We start from the raw sequence: 17,856 nt of genomic DNA on the forward strand, positions 1-17,856 counted from the left end.
CTAGCCTTGTCAGAGGAATGTGCCACTTTGCTAGGCACCGGCTGATTTCCTTATTGACCTCCCCGCTGCGACTTCCGGCAGGAAAACAGGCGAGGTCTCTTATCGGCGATCCTTCTCAGACGTAAGAAGAACACACCATTCCTTTCCCCCTCCGCCCTGCTATCCCCAGGGAGGGGAAAGAGACAGACAGAAATATATTTACATGCTTTATTCCTGTCTTTTGCAGCAGTACAGAGAAACGTGTCTGCACTCAACAGCAGAGAGAATATACTCCTCCCATGTACTTCCAGTACAGGTCATATGACACACACTGAGCTAACATCCGGTGCTCAGTACAGTGAGTGGACTGCCCTCTTGTTCCCATGGTAACAGTCACAAACATCAACATCCTGTTTCCAACAATCTTCAGCTGCTGAAGCTTCTGCTCGCTGCTGCATTGGTCCTTTTTGGTAACACCCGTTTGGTCTGTTTTCAGGTCTGATTCAGTGCTGAATCAAGATGCCCTTTCGCTGTGTTGAAGCTCACCTACTTTCTTGATATCCTTTCATAATTCAGGGTCTCCGGGAGCCAGCTCCATTTTCTGATGAGCTTGAAGTGGACTACAGCAAGCCATACATCCGAGTAACGTTTGATGAAGCATTAAGGGGGACGCCATGTAAGTACCGTATTTTTTGCTCCATAGGGCGCACCTAGTTTTTAGAGGGGGGGGGAATCAAGAAAAAAAATCTTATTTCCCCCCCAGCCCCAAAGAGCAGCGTACAGGCTGCGCGCAACCCCTCCCTGCTGGAGGGGTTGCACGCGGGTATGGCACAAGCCAAGGCAGCGAGCGGGATGGATCCTGCTCGCTGTTTTGGCTTCCTCTTTAGCCGCGTGCAACCCCTCTGGCAGGGAGAGGTTGTGCAGGGCTAAAGAAGCCATAGCCGCGTACAGCCTCTCCCTGCCGGAGTGGCTGCGCGCAGCTATCCCTGAAGCCTTCCAAGCGCAGCGCAAGTTCCCGCTGCGCTCCTCAGGCTTCGGGTTCCTTTTGCTGAAGCCGGGAGAGCAAGACTCTCCTGGCCTCAGCAAAAGGAACCTGAAGCCTCCAGAACACAGCAGGAACTTGTGCTGCGCTCCGAAGGCCTTCAGGTGGCTATCCCTGATGCCTGGAGAGCGAGAGGGGTCGGTGTGCACCGACGCCTCTCGCTCTCCAGGCTTCAGCGAAAGCAACGCAAAGCCTCCGGAGTGCGGAGGGAGCGCTCCCTCTGCGCTTCAGAGGCTTCGCGTTGCTAGCGCTGAAGCCAAGGAGCCTGCATTCGCTCCATAGGACGCACACACATTTCCCCTCAATTTTTGGAGGCGGGAAAGTGCGTCCTATAGAGCGAAAAATACGGTAATTCTCAAAACGCCCAATTTTGAGTAAGTGGGGAGAGGGATTTATTTCGGTCCAGCCCCTCTCAGCAGTGACTTGAATGGATCTGTGGTTTATGAAAACAGTGATGATGATTTACTGCCTTTATGTTCCACCTTCTCCAAGAAGCTCGGGGGCGGGGGTGGGTTACATAGTTCTCTCCCTCCTCAATTAATCTTCACAACAACCCTGTGAGGTAGTTTAGCCTGAGAGGCTGTGACTAGCACCCAAGATCACCCAGCGAGCTTGATGGCTGAGTGGGGTTTTGAACCCTAGTCTCCAAGGCCCTACTCCAGGGGTCAGCAACCTTTGTCAGCCCTGGGCCGGTCCATTGTCCCTCAGACCTTGTGGGGGGCCGGACTATATTTGGGGGGGGGGGAATGAACGAATTTCCATGCCCCACAAATAACCCAGAGATGCATTTTAAATAAAAGGACACATTCTACTCATGTAAAAACACGCTGTTTGGCCGGATTGAGAAGGCGATTGGGCCACATCCAGCCCCCGGGCCTTAGGTTGCCTACCCCTGTCCTACTCCAACCCAAACCACTACATTTATTATAATCCCCTCATCTTTCTCCCCATCCCCTTATAAAGGATACTGTAGTCTCAAAGGGCTATATTTAATTCTTATCGAAACGCCCTTCTTTCAAAACTGGAGCAGCCTTTAGCAAAATGGGTTTTTTTCTTTCTTTTCTTTTCTCTGCCCTCCCAGCTTCCTTCTCAGCAGAGATTTGCCCTCCTAATCCCCAGTCAAGAGTTCAGGAAGGCAAAGGGAGGGTTTGCCTCTGGGCTTCCTTCTGCTGACTGGAGTGCAAAGTGCAGAGCCCCACCTCACAATGCAGCTGCAAAATCCCCTTAATCTCTCTGCTAATACCTGCGAAGTCATGGGAGGTGAGGCTGAGCTTGCCCTTTCAGTCTATCAGATCAGAGAGCGGCTTTGTGGCCTCAGCAGGTGAGCGGTGCCCGGCTCCTGTGCATCCGAGGATAGGGGAGAGGAGGCATAAAGGCAGAAGAGGATCCCCAGTCGCTCAGAGAAGGAGCAAGCAAACCTTCCGAAAGGTCATGGTGAAGCCTGTTGGTGAAAGGAATGCTAGCTCCGTACAGTTGGATGGGTCCCCCAAAGGTCATCTAGTCCAACCCCCTGCAGTGCAGGAGGCTTCCTTGGCCAGTTTCCCTCCTGCTCTTTTCTTTGGCTGGCTATCTCCCGCTTGGACTACTGCAATGCGCTCTACGTGGAGCTACCTTTGAAGGTGACCTGGAAACTGCAATTAATCCAGAATGCGGCAGCTAGACTGGGGACTGGGAGAGGCCACAGAGACCCCATAACACCGGTCCTGAGAGATCTGCATTGGCTCCCAGTACGTTTCCGAGCACAATTCAAAGTGTTGGTGCTGACCTTGAAAGCCCTAAACGGCCTCGGTCCAGTATACCTGAAGGAGCGTCTCCACCCCCATCGTTCGGCCCGGACACTGAGGTCCAGATCTGAGGGTCTTCTGGCAGTTCCCTCTCTGCAAGAAACGAGGTTACAGGGAACCAGGCAGAGGGCCTTCTCGGTAGTGGCGCCCGCCATGTGGAACGCCCTCCCACCAGATGTCAAGGAAATAAGCAGCTATCTTATCTTTAAAAGACATCTGAAGGCAGCCCTGTTTAGGGAAGTTTTTAATATTTAATGCAGTGTTGTTTTGAACACTCAATTGGAAGCTGCCATCAGATGGGCGGGGTATAAATAAATTATTATTATTATTATTATTATTATTATTTGGCTACAGCTGGGCAGTGGCGCACAGGGTGAATCCCTGCCCGTCACCCCCAAGGTCCCCCGTTCATGACCATTTGTAGAGCACAGAGTTAATCTTTGGAACTCACTCCCCTAGGAGGCAGAAATGGCCTCGGGTGGCTTTAAAAGGGGACTCGACCAATTCATGGAGGAGGGTGTGGCTCTCGATGGCTGCTAGTCACAATGGCTCCAGTCTGTCTGCCCTGTTGGAGGTGTCATGGCTCAAAATGACAGTTGCCCCTGCTCTCGGATCCTGCTTGTGGGCGTCACACGGGAATCTGACTGGCCACTGTCAGAACAAGCTGCTGGACGAAAGGGGCCGCTGGCCTGACACAGCAGACTTCCCTTACGTCCTTATCTGCAGGCTCCAGACTTGATAAACAGCTCTGATTTAGCCTTGAACTGGGGGTCACAGGCAGTTTGCCGCTTTGGGCGATGTTCATTTGTACAAACATAAGGAGAACCTGCCAGGTCAGGCCAAAGGCACAACTAGTCCGGCACTCTTCGGACAGTGCCCAGTCCGGCACCCAACCAACGGCCGAGGAAGAACATAGGCATTGTGGCTACTAGCTCTTGGTAGACTTAACTTGCATGCATTTATTTACCGTATTTTTTGCTCTATAAGACGCACCGGACCATAAGACGCACCTAGTTTTTGGAAGAGGAAAACAAGAAAAAAATATATATTCTGAATCCCAGAAGCCAGGACAGTAAACAGGATCGTTGTACTGCGATCCCGCTGACTGTCCTGGCTTATGGGATAGCCGCACGCAGCCTCTCCCAGGCAAGGGGAGCCTTCATCCCCTGCCCAGGAGAGGCTGTGTGCGGCTAAGGCTCCCCCAAGAGCCATGCTCCCTTTAAAGAGCGCACAGAGTATGTGTGCGGTTCTTGGGGACTTTTCCCCGAGGAGGGCAGAGCCTCCCTCTTGCATTCGCTCCATAAGATGCACACACATATCCCCTTCCTTTTTAGGAGAGGGAAAGTGTGTGTTTATAGAGCAAAAAATACGGTAATCCTCATTTACAGCCGGGTGGCCGTCACTGGGTGGCTGTCACTGACTCTATAGGAATTTGGTCAGTCTCCCCCATTTCCTCAAGGCATGGGTCCCTCTTGCACAGGGGTCAGCAAACGTTTTCAGCAGGGGGCCAGTCCACTGCCCCCCCCCCCTTGTGGGGGGCCAGACTATATTTGGGAAAAAATATGAACGAATTCCTATGCCCCACAAAAAACCCAGAGATGCATTTTAAATAAAAGCACACATTCTACTCATGTAAAAACATGCTGATTCCTGGACTGTCCGCGATTTAGAAGGTGATTGGGCCGGAACTGGCCCCCGGGCCTTAGTTTTCCTACCCATGCTCTTGCACATGGATATCCTTCCTGAGTATGTTGGAGCCGTGAGACACAGCCGCATATGGAAGGGTTTTGGAGGTTGAGTTTACAGCAGGACGGAGTTGCTCACAATTATGCTGGTTCCCAAAATCGTTGTGCCACATTGAACCTGTTTTCCCAGGTGTATTTCATATGCTGAAATTTCCCTGGAAATTGCCTATTTGAGTAGATCTCTCATGACCAGTGAAAATCTAATGGGTGCCAAAAAGTCATTACAGCCAAGGGGGTCCTTATCGCTGATGCACCAAGTAGCTGAAGCTGGAGGAGGAGGAGTTTGGATTTGATATCCCGCTTTTTCACTACCCTAAGGAGTCTCAAAGCGGCTCACAATCTCCTTTCCTTTCCCTTCCTCTCCCACAACAAACACTCTGTGAGGTGAGTGGGACTGAGAGACTTCAGAGAAGTGGACTGGCCCAAGGTCACCCAGCAGCTGCATGTGGAGGAGCGGAGACGCGAACCCGGTTCACCAGATTACGAGTCCACCGCTCTTAACCACTACACCACACTGGCTCTCCAGTGATTAGAGATTAGGGAAGTCTCCTTGCTCGCCTGCCCTGATTGATTGCTGCTACTTTTGCAAATGCTCTGGGTCTGATTGTGTCATAGAGTAGGAAGGGACCCCGCGGGTCATCTAGTCCAACCCCCTGCAACTGCAGGGATCTCAGCTAAAGCATCCAAGACAGACAGCCATCCAACCTCTGCTTAAAAACTTCCAAGGAAGAAGAGTCCCAAGGGAGACTATTCCACTGTCAAACAGCTCTTCCTCTCCTTGGGAATCTCCTTTCTTGTAACTTGAAGCCATTGTCTTTGTGGATTTGCCTGCAGCCAGGAACTCTGAGGACTTGAACAAAGGAAGCTGTGCAAAGAGAGCCACTCTAGTGTAGCAGACAGAATATTGGGTTTGGGGTTGGAACAGGCTCTTGGGGGAGCCTTAAAGCACCTCACTAACAAGCTTTTCCTTTTTCCTCTTCTTAGTGGACAGACCAGTCAGGGTTTACGCCGACGGAATATTTGACCTTTTCCACTCTGGGCACGCACGGGCCTTGATGCAGGCGAAAAACCTCTTCCCAAACACGTACCTGATTGTAGGAGGTAAGGCAGAGCTCCTTTGACTCCATAAACATTTTGGAGGAAAGCTACCTGGCCGGGGGAACCACGCATGATACGTAAGAAGCAAGTAGAGGGAATTTTTTCCCTTCCTCTCTCATAGTGCTAGGACTTGGTTAGATTCACCAAGGGATCTTGATTCAGGAGAAGATTCAGAGCAGACAAGAGAAAGTACTTTTTCCCCTGGAGGAAAAACATGGCCCAGAAGACAGCCAAGGAGGCTTGTCTAAAACGTAGGACCCCAGGGAGTGTTAAGTTGAAACTGATCAAACCCACAGCTGATCTGTATCACCTGTGCAGAAAAAAACGAACAAGCCAGTATGTGTTCCATTGCCATTTCAGAGCACTTCAGGTTTCATTCCATTAAGGTGTGTCCAATGCGAAAGTGGGCCCTTCTCCAAGTTGCCATCATGACAGTCGTGTGTTGGCTATATTGGCCTGTCTTTATACCCTGCTGACTTTTGTCTGTTCCATCTGGCCAGATGTCACAAGGGAGGCTGTTGCCTCCCTGGGGTCCAGATGCCAAGCAAAGCTTCCTTCTTCCTTTTCCTGGGATACTGTCTTGACTTTGTAGCGTTTTAGCACAGTTTTATTGTGCAGTTAGCTCTCTGTACAGTTTATTTCTGAGTGTTTATACAGTTCTTAAAGTAATGCATACAGTGGTACCTCGGGTTACATACGCTTCAGGTTACAGACTCCACTAAGCCAGAAATAGTCCTTCAGGTTAAGAACTTTGCTTCAGGATAAGAACAGAAATCGTGCTCTGGCGGTGCAGTGGCAGCAGGAGGCCCCATTAGCTAAAGTGGTGCTTCAGGTTAAGAACAGTTTCAGGTTAAGAACAGACCTCTGGAACGAATTAAATACTTAACCCGAGGTACCACTGTACTGCTATTCCAAAAAGTGCTATTCCTTGTATACAGTGACTTGTGGAGATTTCTGAAAAAGCAAAACTCGGCCCTTTGTCCCAAGAAGTGTTGCGGGAGGGAAGGTGTTGATGGGAGCGTGTGCACTTTGTTTCAGCCAGAGATGTAGTTTAAGGGGTTAAGCCAAAACCATAGAATTGTGGAGTTGGAAGGGACCCTGAGAGTCATCTAGTCCAGCCCCCTGCAATGAAGGAATCTCAGCTAAAGCATCCAATAGAGATGGCCATCCAACCTCTGCTGGAAAACTTCCAAAGAAGGAGAGTCCACAACCTCCAGATTAAATCCATTCCACTGCCAAACAGCCCTCACTGCCAGAATGTTCTTCTTCTTACAAGAATCTACTTTTTTGTAACTTGAATCCATTGGGTCAGGTCCTATCCTCCAGAGGAGAGAACAAGCTTGCTCCATCTCCTGTGTGACAGCCCTTTAGATATTTGAAGACGGCTATCATATCTCCTCTCCGTCTCCTCTTATCCAGGCTAAACATACCCAGGCTCCCTGGGAAGATGTCATATCCTGAATCAGACCTAGTTTTGGCAGAATTTGTATCTTATCTATTCTCCCAAGTAGGTCTTTAGATAGCCAAATGGCATCAAATCTACTGGTGGATTTATTTGGTTCTGAAAAAATAAGTATAGTCCTTTTCTGTTAAATGTTTAAATCTCCACGCATCTTTTATATCCATATTTTCTACCAGTTCGAAAAAACTATGTGGCAGCTTTCCTTCTTTTTCCCCTCTCTGTCCTATTGTTCTGTCCATCTCCGGGTTTGTTACCCCATTTAAATCTCCCTTGAGGATCATTTTTTTCTTCTGTGTATTCCAGCAACCTTTTTTCTAGTTCTTTGAAGAATTCTACTTTTTTTTTCATTGGGTGTATATATTCCAACTGGGATAATTACTTCTCCTTGATTTGTAATTCTAATTATTATTATTCTCCCACTGGAGTCTTTATGTACATATCCTGAGTCAGACCTGTGGTCCATCTAACTCAATACTGCATACACTGACTGGCAGCGGCTCTGTGGGGTTTTTAGTCAGGGGGTCCCTCCCAGCCCCCCGATGTCAGGGCTTGACCCCGGAGCCTTCTGCATGCAGCACAGATGCTCTGTCCCTGAGCTGCAGCCCTTTCCTAGGTGGCGCTGTGACACCACAGGGAGGTGGGAGCTCCGGGGAGGAGGCGCCCCAGTGAGGATGGGCAGGGTTGCTTAAGAGGCCCAGAGCTCACGTTCTCACCCGTTGCCCTTTCCACGATTGCAGTCTGCAGCGACGAGCTGACGCACAACTTCAAGGGCTTCACGGTGATGAACGAGGCCGAGCGCTACGACGCCGTGCAGCACTGCCGCTACGTGGACGAGGTGGTGAGGAATGCCCCGTGGACCCTGACGCCCGAGTTCTTGGCTGAGCACAGGGTAAAAGAGCCTCTGTGAAAGGTGGTTTGGAGGGAAAGGGGCTGGGTCCCTTGTAGCTTTTCTAGTCCTTAGCCTTACAGCCAGGCGGGATTCTCTGAGCCGTGGCAAAAAGCAGAAGAGTTTGGATTTGATATCCCGCTTTATCACTACCCTAAGGAATCTCAAAGCGGCTCACAATCTCCTTTCCCTTCCTCCCCCACAACAAACACTCTGTGAGGTGAGTGGGGCTGAGAGACTTCAGAGAAGTGTGACTGGCCCAAGGTCACCCAGCAGCTGCAGGTGGAGGAGCGGAGACACGAACCCGGTTCACCAGATTATGAGTCCACCGCTCTTAACCGCTACACCACACTGGAGCCAGACTCCATTCTTCCTGCCCTCTGATGGGGGGCACCCTAGAGACCTGGCCAGTGGCAGCACAATGGGCTGAAAGGCCTTCCCTGCTCTGTGTCTCTGTGCCAGTCTCTGCTTGGTGCCCTCATCCACCAGGTCATGGGTTGTGCCGCCCCCTCTTCTCTGCTGCCCAGACTCCGCTGTTTTGCTAATGGTTCTTGCTGTCCGATCCCACAGATCGACTTTGTTGCCCATGATGACATCCCCTACTCCTCTGCCGGCAGCGACGATGTCTATAAGCACATAAAAGAAGCAGGTGAGCTTGTGTCTCTGCAGCAGAACCACCCAGCCCTCCCGCGATGCCCTCTGGGGAGGCTTGGGGCTGGGATGTGCAGAGCCTCCTCATTTCCCTACATGCTTCTAGAGCAGGCTTTCCCAATCGCGAGTCTCCAGCTGTTGTTGGACTACAACTCCCATCATCCCTAGCAAGCAGGGATAATAATAATTTTTATTTATACCCTGCCCTCCCCAGCCAAGGCCGGGCTCAGGGTGGCTAACAAGCAATAATAAAAACAAGTTGAATGAATACAACTTAAAAACAAGATTAAAATACAACAATTAAAATATTGAAACATTAAAATATTAAAATGCAGCCTCATCACAGGAGGAGAAGGGAAAAAGAAAGAGGGGGAGGGAATCAAATTGGCTCCAAGCCAAAGGCCAGGCGGAACAACTCTGTCTTACAGGCCCTGTGGAAAGAAATCACATCCCGCAGGGCCCTGGTCTCATGAGACAGAGCGTTCCAGCAGGCCGGGGCCAGTGTTGAAAAGGCCCTGGCTCTGGTTGAAGCCAATCTAACTTCCTTAGGGCCCGGGACCTCTAGGGTGTTGCTATATATGGACCTTGAGGCTCTCTGTGGGGCAGACCGGGAGAGGCGGTCCCGTAGGTACGAGGGTCCTAAGCCGATGATGGGAACTGTAGTCCAAAAACAGCTGGAGACCCAAGTTTTTGAAACTGCTCTAGAGGATAGGACTGTCAGGGGCTGCTAGCCATGAGGTCACAAGCAGCGATGCTTCTGAATCCCAGTTGCTTGAAACCACAGGAGGGGAGACTTGCTCTTGTGCTCAAATCCTGCTTGCAGGTTTCCATGAAAGCGCAGGTTGCAGCCTCAGGAAAGGTGCCATTTTTCCATCTCTGACGTCTTAAGCAGCTGGTCCCTTACCTTTCTCGCCCTGATCTGGCCACAGTGATCCACCTCCAGGCTTGATTATTGTAACTCGTTCTACGCGGGGCTGCCCTTGAAGCTGTTCCAGAAACTCCAGCGGGTGCAGAATGCCGCAGTGAGGCTCCTTACGGGGTCCTTGCCACGGGATCACATTCATCCAGTGCTTTACCAACTGCACTGGCTCCCGGTGGAGTACAGGGTCAGGTTTAAGGTTCTAGTTTTGACCTTTAAAGCCCTATGTGGCCTAGGACCCACATACCTACGGGACTGCCTCTCTTGGTATGCCCCGCGGAGAACCTTAAGGTCCACAAATGACAACACTTTGGAGGTCCCAGGTCTCAAGGTGGTTAGATTGGTTTCAACTACTGCCAGGGCCTTTTCAGCACTGGCCCCGACTTGGTGGAACGCTCTGTCACAAGAGACTAGGGCCCTGCGGGACTTGACATCTTTCCACGGGGCCTGCAAGACGGAGCTTTTCCGCCTGGCCTTTGGTTTGGACTCAGTCTGACCCTTCTGTTTCCCTCCCCTTATGGTTTTGATTTATGGGCTACTTGTAAAATGAGGCTGCATTTTTAATTGCATTTTAACCTGTATTTTAAATTGGCTATTATGTTTTTATTGTAATTTTACTGGCGTTAGCAGCCCTGAACCCGGCTCTGGCTGGGGAGGGCAGGGTATAAATTATTATTATTATTATTATTATTATTATTATTATTATTATTATTATTGGCGTCTGTTTGGCCAGTGCTGGACTAGATGGGCCATTGGAGAGGAGTGAATTCAGGTGGGAGGGGAACGCAGGGGCTGGGGGCTGTGAAGCCTGAACCTGCTTCCTCCTCCTTTGTCCCCCCCCTTTCCCTTCCTCCCCACCCCCCCCCCCACATCCCCAGTCTTTCTCATCATTCTAATGGGAAGTCTCCAAGAAGGGTACAGGGCCTTTCCAGATTGCATCATGTCGCCATGTGCACGGAACCTTCTGGGGTCGACTGTCTGCCCGCCCAACCATCTCTCCATCTGCTTGCAGGAATGTTTGCACCAACTCAGAGAACCGAAGGGATTTCCACGTCGGATATCATCACTCGCATCGTCCGCGACTACGACGTCTACGCCCGGCGGAACCTGCAGAGGGGCTACACGGCTAAGGAGCTCAACGTCAGCTTCATCAACGTGAGTCCGGGGACCCCCGAATCCCACGAAATCCAGATCTTGCCACCCAGAGAAACACATTTCTGCATCTGCTTTGAGTCTGTGACAGAGCGAGGTGTTTTCTGTGTGCAGAATTTGGCCCTTCTGCCTGGTGCTGTCCCCAAGGCTGCCGTTTTTCAGTGGCTGCCACCAACTTAGCCCTAACTCTCTCTTGTATTGCAGGAGAAGAAGTACCACTTGCAAGAGCGCGTGGACAAAGTGAAGAAGAGGGTGAAGGACGTCGAGGAGAAGTCCAAGGAGTTTGTGCAGAAAGTGGAGGAGAAAAGCATCGACCTCATCCAGAAATGGGAAGAGAAGTCCCGCGAGTTCATTGGCAACTTCCTGGAGATGTTTGGCCCCGAAGGAGCTCTGGTAAGGAGGCAACAGCGTCAGACGCCTTCCGCTCCTCTGCCTACCTTGTCTCAGGGCTTGCATGCCCATGGCCCAGCTGCACTCTGCACGTGTGCCTGCACCCTCTGGGCCAAACGTTCCACCCAGGCACAAAGGAGAACCATTAAGGGGGTGTGGTCTGAGGACCGGGGGGTGTGCTGATCCTGCGGGTTACTCAAGAGGCGAGGTCCAAGTCCGGTCCGTGGTCAAAGGTGCAACGAGGAGGCAGTCCGTAGTAGCTGAAGCTGGGTGCAGGGCAGGGAGCCAGGTGAAGTCAGGAACAGGCTTGCAAGCAGGGAGCCAGGGCGGGTCAGGAGCTCAGACAGGAAAGCAGGACAGGGTTCAGGCAGGAACCAACGATGTCGCTCCCGCAACTTGGGGATGGGGCTGGCCGGCTTTTATCTGCCCCGAGGCATAGGGCGGCCCCGGTCCACAGGTGACTCGCCTCTCCTGGCCTGGAGGCGAGCACTCCTCCTGCGAGAGCTTAGTTCCCTCCGCCTCTCTGCCCTGAGCCTCTGCAGCTCAGGAGAGGCTGGAGGGTTACCGGACCCAGAGGCAACCTCAGCTTCCCCTGAGGGGGCTGAGAGTGGAGCACCTGCAGGCAGTGGGTCCTCCATCACCTCAGGAGCCAGAGCAGACTCAGCTGGTGCCTGCACCTGAGGATCCAGCACAGGTGAGGACCCTTCAGGCTCAAGCCCCAGCCCTGGCTCAGCTAGCTCTGGAGGCGGGGAATCCTGTGCAGGCTGGGATCCCTCAGGTTCAGCATCCGAGTCTGAGTCCCAGGCCATCACAAGGGGTTTGGCTTGGCTGTCTTCAGCCTCTGGGACTGAGGCTCCCCGTCCGCCTTACTTAGAAGGATCTCAGAAGGGAGAGTGGAAGAGGCCCTGGTCAGCAGCTGCTACGTCAGAGCAGACAATACTGACCTGGGTGGGCCCCAGGTGATCCAGCTCAATAAAGGAAGCCTTGTTGCACATGCTAACAGCTAACCCATGTGGTGAGTTCAGACAGGACAATCCTGCGTTGCAGGGGGTTGGGCTAGATGACCCATGGGGTCCCTGCCTCGCACACTGAAAGTCCCAGGTTCAGTCCCCAAAATCATCTCCAGCCAAAGGACTCCTGCCTGAACCTCTGGAGAGCTGCAGCCAGTACAGAGCCAGGGGAACTAATGGTTTGATGCCTGGATAAGTGGCATGGGAAAGGCCTGAAACTTGGAGCCGGTGCGAGTCCTCTGCATGGGAAGGACCCAGACCCAGCAGCAGAACACCTGCCTTGCCTGCAGAAGGCCCTAGGTGCAGCCCCTGCTAGCATCACCAGGTAGACTTGGCAGAGACCCCTTCTCTGAAACCCCAGAAAGCAACCGCGGCTGGTCAGTGTGCCAGCGTGTCTCAGACCGGGTGCTCAGCTGTTGTTGGACTGCAACTCCCATCATCCCTGAGCGCTGTTCCTGCTAGCTAGGGATTCTGGGAGTTGTAGTCCAACAGCAGCAGGGCCCACTGCTGAGCGAGGCGGACCACTGGGTCTGATTCGTAAGGCAGCCTCCTATTCTTAATTCGAGTATTCTGAATGCGGGTTTTGCGGCAGGTTTCTGACCAGCGCTCTGCCTTTCCTCCCCAGAAGCACATGCTGAAGGAGGGCAAGGGGCGGATGCTGCAGGCCATCAGCCCCAAGCAGAGCCCCAGCAGCAGCCCCACCCACGACCGCTCCCCCTCCCCTTCCTTCCGCTGGCCCTTCACTGCCCGGACGCCCCCCTCGTCTCCGGCCAACGTCCCCAGGAACAAGTCGGCGGTGGCTTACGACATCAGCGAGGACGAGGAGGACTAGAGACCCTGGACCCCGCGGGGATTTCTGCAAATGCTGCTTCCTTGATGAGTCCCGCCTCCAGGCATGAAGAGAACCGCTGACGATGAGCTCCAGAGAGCAAGCGCCTCCCCCTCAACAAGCTGCCCGAGGGCTGAGTCTGCCGTGGCAGCCCACCCGGGCAGCGTCCTCCTCCTCCTCCTCTCGCTGAGGACTAGTGCCTTGGGGAGTGGGGCGCATTGTTGCGTTTGAACGCCTTCCCCACTTCCCCTTTCATTGGTTATTTGCTGTCTTGTTTCTTGGGGGAAACGGGGGGAAGGTGGCTCTTATTTTAAAGCAGGTGTATTCCTTTTAAACTTTTAACCGGCCCGAGCCACTCGTGGAAATGAGCGCTCTGGTTGGCGGGGGAATTATGGGGCTGGCAGAGCCGGGAGGCTGCCCTGCAGGCAAGCATCGTTGCCTACCTGCCCCCAAGTCCCAGGGTGCCCCCTGCCTCCTCACAGGCTGTATCCAGTTCAAGGCCCGCAAGGCCCTTGAGCTGGTGTGAAGTCGAAGTAGTGCAGGAAGTGGTTACAGTAGAAAATCTGTAAAGAGAGAGAGAGAGGTGGCGGCTGGCTGTGGAGTCACAAGATGCTTTTTGGGATGCCGAAGCGGCAGTCGGTCACCTTGCAAGCCCTTCTGTTCCCCCCGTTTGCTGGTCCTCCAGAAGATAAGTGGGAGGGGAGGCTGTGCAAAAAGGGGGGGGGCATGTCTGCAGATTCCCACTGTAACCGCGGTGAGGTTGTTGGGTCGTCTGCTCAGCTGCCTCTTCCTGCTTCTGGCGCACACAATAATAAAAGAAAAACTTCAGTTCGCTTCCCAAATGGGCAAAGTTGGCTTAAAGTTCCTGTGGATGTGCAGCAGGAGTAGCAAACCCACCCACCCCCCAGGCTTCAAAGGCAAGTTGCTTGCTGCCGAATTGGAGGAGAACATCAGGCTACGTTGCGTTGCAAAGCCAGAGCAGGGCTGAATGGGTGGCAGTCGTTCTGTAGCGTCCGGAAAAGCGACCCCGATTCTCCCCATTCTGAGACTTGTTGGGCAGCGAAAACAAGGAAACTTGGGAACCTGTTAAAAGCTTAAATTTTTATCTCTTTTGCGTGTTGTGCTTTAAGCAAAGGTTTGTGACCCCTTTCCTGGCGCCGGGTGTTTGGTCTTTGTTGACATACCCATCTCGCCTTTGTTGACTTACCCATCTCTTCTCAGAACGTCCCTACCTGACCCTAACCCCTTCCTGCCTCCCAGCTTCCAAAGTACACCATGCAGCTCTGTCTGATCCTGCAACTCTGCTCCCCTGCCTGCCTGTGTCTGTCATACATGCCCAGTGGCCAGGGCTTTGCTGCCCACCTCCCACCCCTTCACGGGGAAGAGGGGAACCGCCCCGTTGTGCAACTATGGCTGAGTGTGTGTTTTGTGCTCCCAGGAAAGACCAGCAGCAGCACGGATCTTGCTCAGAGGGTGCGACACACTCGTTGCGTCACCTCCAAATCTCCTGGGTGTTCGAGTGCAAACCCTGCCAACTCTCAGCCCTGCCTTGAGTAAGGTGCAAATTAATATCACGCAAAACAGCTGCTCTTTCAGTGAACTGCCCGACTGCCCGATGTCTGGGGGTGGTCTTCCTGTTGGCTTTTGTTGTTAACTGTGTAATAAATGTTCAGAGTTAACTGTCAGCTCTGCATGGATTTTCCCTGGATTCAGAACCCTACTTCTGGTGTTTCCCTGTCAAGAACGATGCCAGCTGTCCCTCGAGCGTGGACGACTGCTCATCTGGGTTATTTCATGAGTTAATGTTTTTCTTAAGAGATTGTCTCTTTGTAGGAAAATCAGCTTGTGAAATGTCTCGGAGGGGGGCAGGAGGAATTATTCGTGCTCTGAGAATACAGAGCAGGCAGACAGCCTCTGCCACACTCTGTGAGCTCAGCGGGACAGCTTCAAGGCATCCTGGCGCCCCACACATGTTCTGACATGAAGATTGTCCCTGGACAGGAACGGAGGTGTTGGTCAGATTGCCACTGTGGTGGTCAGTCTGGGCCGTACACCGTCAGGATTTTTGGTGGGAGCTCACAAAGCAGACAGTGCCATGCTCTCTCTTCCCTGTGAGTTTCCCCTGGTGTCTTAACAATCCGAAGGAGAATGCATTTCTGTTCCTCAGCCTACCTTCCCATTCCACAGGGAGAGGGGAGAGTCCTGGAAATGCTGGATTGCCCCGTTTTAACTCTTCAAAAGTGTGTTCAGTTGGATTGTTTTGAGACGCACTTCTGAACATTTGCACACTGTATAAAGTTGATTCACAGGCGCAGGAACTGAGTTGCCGCAAGGCAGATTTCCCTTCCATGTTATTCATACGGTAAAATGTACTTCTGAAAGTTTTCCCCATAAAATTGCCGTGGTACACATGGCCTCAGGATAATTGGTGTCTTTTCCTTTGGGGGCGCTCTTCCAAAAGATCATTTTGCCATGAAAACAGCGAGTTGGAGGGGGACGGCACCTCAGGGTCGTTCTTTTGCCCCAGAAATTGTCTCCCAAACCGGCTCATCTGGAGACTGCTTTGGGAACAGGAGTGTCAGCGGCCCTAAAGGAATGACACTTATGGAGCCAGCCATTCCGAAACGATACCTTCAAAGGTCACTACAGAAGCAGATAAATTTGTTGGATGACTTTAAAAAAAAAACAACTGGATTTGGGGTGCTGAAATAGTGACTGCTACATATTGCATTATACCAGTGGTCCCTCTCTCTAAGATGTAGATTTGTAGAGCAACGGTAGCACTGAAAGATCGCCACCTTGAAAGAAGCCCAAAGGCCAGTACACTTAACAGTACTTCGGCCCTGCAAAATTACTGTACAAAAGTGGGTTTTGGTTAGGGACGGGCACAAATCTCGCACACCTGTACTTGTAAGTGATGGCCCCTACACGGGTGTTGCTACACAAGGTAGGCTCTTCATAGAACAACCTGCTTGCAGCATTTGTGCAGATTTATTTAGTCATGTGTGAAGCACAGTCCTGTTGCCTCTGAATGAACTCACCTGGGCACTGTGTCATGCACCCCTTTTACGCAATATTTGGAGACTTCCATACTTCCCAGAGTAAGAGGGAGAAAATAGGCAAGGGTTATTAACTTCTTTACATCTAGAAGCAAATAGTTTTCCAGGGCCACCACATGCATTTAGCCAGAAATTGCATTTCCTTCCTTCGCAGCTGAACAGGTGGTGGGAATGTCAATGAACTCTTCCACCCTTACAGCTACACTCATTATTCATATAACTATTTAGTCCTCAACACAGGTTGTTGTGTTGTTGTTTTTTAAAAAAAGGGTCGTAATTGGGGAGGAACCGCTACACAGAGGTTTCTGATTGTCCCAAGTTTCCACCCAGAGCAGAGTCCTTGTGCTCTAGCCGATGACAGTATTGTTATGAGTCCCATAATGGATTTGAAAAGCCACATGGTGGTACTTCACATATGCTAGCAGAACATCATGGGACCCAAGCCATGTTTGGGCAGCTTTCATGCCACTCCAGTAGCATCCAAACTAACCTTTCATTGGCCATGCGAGAGTTGCAGAATTGAGGGACCTTCTGACAGCCGTCCATCCTGAAAATACCAGCATTGAAGCATCTTGTACATTTGACCACTTGAAAAATGGGCCTTGTGAAACTCCCTTCTTGCATTGTGGGAAACAGAATTTCCGTTCCCTATTACAGCTGCTGCGTTTTCCTAAAAGCCATATGAGATCTGGTCCTATCACTGCATTGTCGCAGGGTTTCTAGCCTAAGGCTGCCCAGTTCAGGCCTTTGAGACCAGCTCAATTCCTCAGTGACCACCCTGCATTGTAAACTTTCATCCAGGCTAGCTCTCCTGCTTCAGAAAGGAGCAAACATATCTGTAGTAGAAACAGTTACCAGTTTTTTAGCACTAACAAACTGGAAGAATTAAGGGTTTTTTAGTTCCCCCAACCTTCCTTGCTCGTTGGCTTAGCGAAGACCTGGAAGATCTCTCTTTAAGGAGCCAGGTTTTGACACTAGATGGTTTGAGCTGCATGGTGTCAAGATTTCCTGCGCTGGGCAAAGGCCATTCATGGTGTCCTTTGCAGGGAAGCCAACGTAAAAACGCCCAAACAGAAATCTTTAGCTGGTTGCCTCAACAGAGCTCTCTCTAGCCACAGAGACTGGTGGTGATGGACTCTTCTCTCCTAGCCATGCCTCTTTCAATCAGTGTTAAGTGTCCCAGTTTCCTGTTCTCTGTGAATTGCAAGCTCCTGGGATGGGGGTTGTTCTGTGCGTTCTTCCTTTTTTCTTCCACTTATGCGTTTTAGCCAAATAAATGTCATTTTACCCAAAATACTTTCGGGTTGTCCTTAATGTTTCAAAAATCAGCTTTCATCTCCCTGCTTCCATATTGTGGTGCCAAGCTCTCATCTCACAAGCCATGCCAGAGTTGCACAGCTCCCGCCATAGGTCCCCATAGCGTTGGGTCACAAGGGCGAGGAGGACCACAAATCGCTCAAATGGGAGATTCCTGCATTGCAGGGGGTTGGACTAGATCACCTGTCACCATGTGACAGGATCACCTGTCCAAAAAAAACAGCAGTGCAGAGAATCCAAAAAGGGGTTTTAATCACACAGGTGTCTCTGAAAAATTTTACCCATCACTCGGGAAGACAGGCGAACTAATGCCAGTGTACTGGAAGAAGCAAAGATCGCCAGTGTTGAAGCAGTGATTCTTCAACATGAACTTCGTTGGACTGGTCATGTTGTGCGGATGTCTTCCAAAGCGACTACTCTCTTTCCAACACAAGAATGGAAAGTGAAATACCGGTGGACAACAAAAGAGGTTTAAAGATGCTCTCAAGGCAAATCTTTAAAAATGTAACATAAGCACTGATAGGTGGGAAAGA

The 17,856-nt window shown here is 51.4% G+C and overlaps 1 protein-coding gene across 3 annotated transcripts in view; it reads left to right on the forward strand.

Moving 5' to 3' along the window:
- PCYT1A (phosphate cytidylyltransferase 1A, choline) overlaps positions 1-13,899 on the forward strand; it is a 41,617-nt gene extending 27,718 nt beyond the window's left edge. For all 3 annotated transcript variants that reach the window (XM_081911121.1, XM_081911119.1, XM_081911120.1), the window contains 7 exons: positions 556-655; positions 5,535-5,651; positions 7,848-7,999; positions 8,567-8,645; positions 10,579-10,721; positions 10,923-11,111; positions 12,744-13,899. In XM_081911121.1, coding sequence (XP_081767247.1) covers positions 556-655; positions 5,535-5,651; positions 7,848-7,999; positions 8,567-8,645; positions 10,579-10,721; positions 10,923-11,111; positions 12,744-12,950 — 987 coding nt within the window. In that variant the 3' untranslated portion in view covers positions 12,951-13,899. The remainder of the gene's footprint in view (positions 1-555; positions 656-5,534; positions 5,652-7,847; positions 8,000-8,566; positions 8,646-10,578; positions 10,722-10,922; positions 11,112-12,743) is intronic.
- Positions 13,900-17,856: the final 3,957 nt, after the last annotated feature.

Source organism: Podarcis melisellensis, assembly GCF_964234715.1.
Source record: "Podarcis melisellensis genome assembly, chromosome: 5".
NCBI lineage: Eukaryota > Metazoa > Chordata > Lepidosauria > Squamata > Lacertidae > Podarcis > Podarcis melisellensis.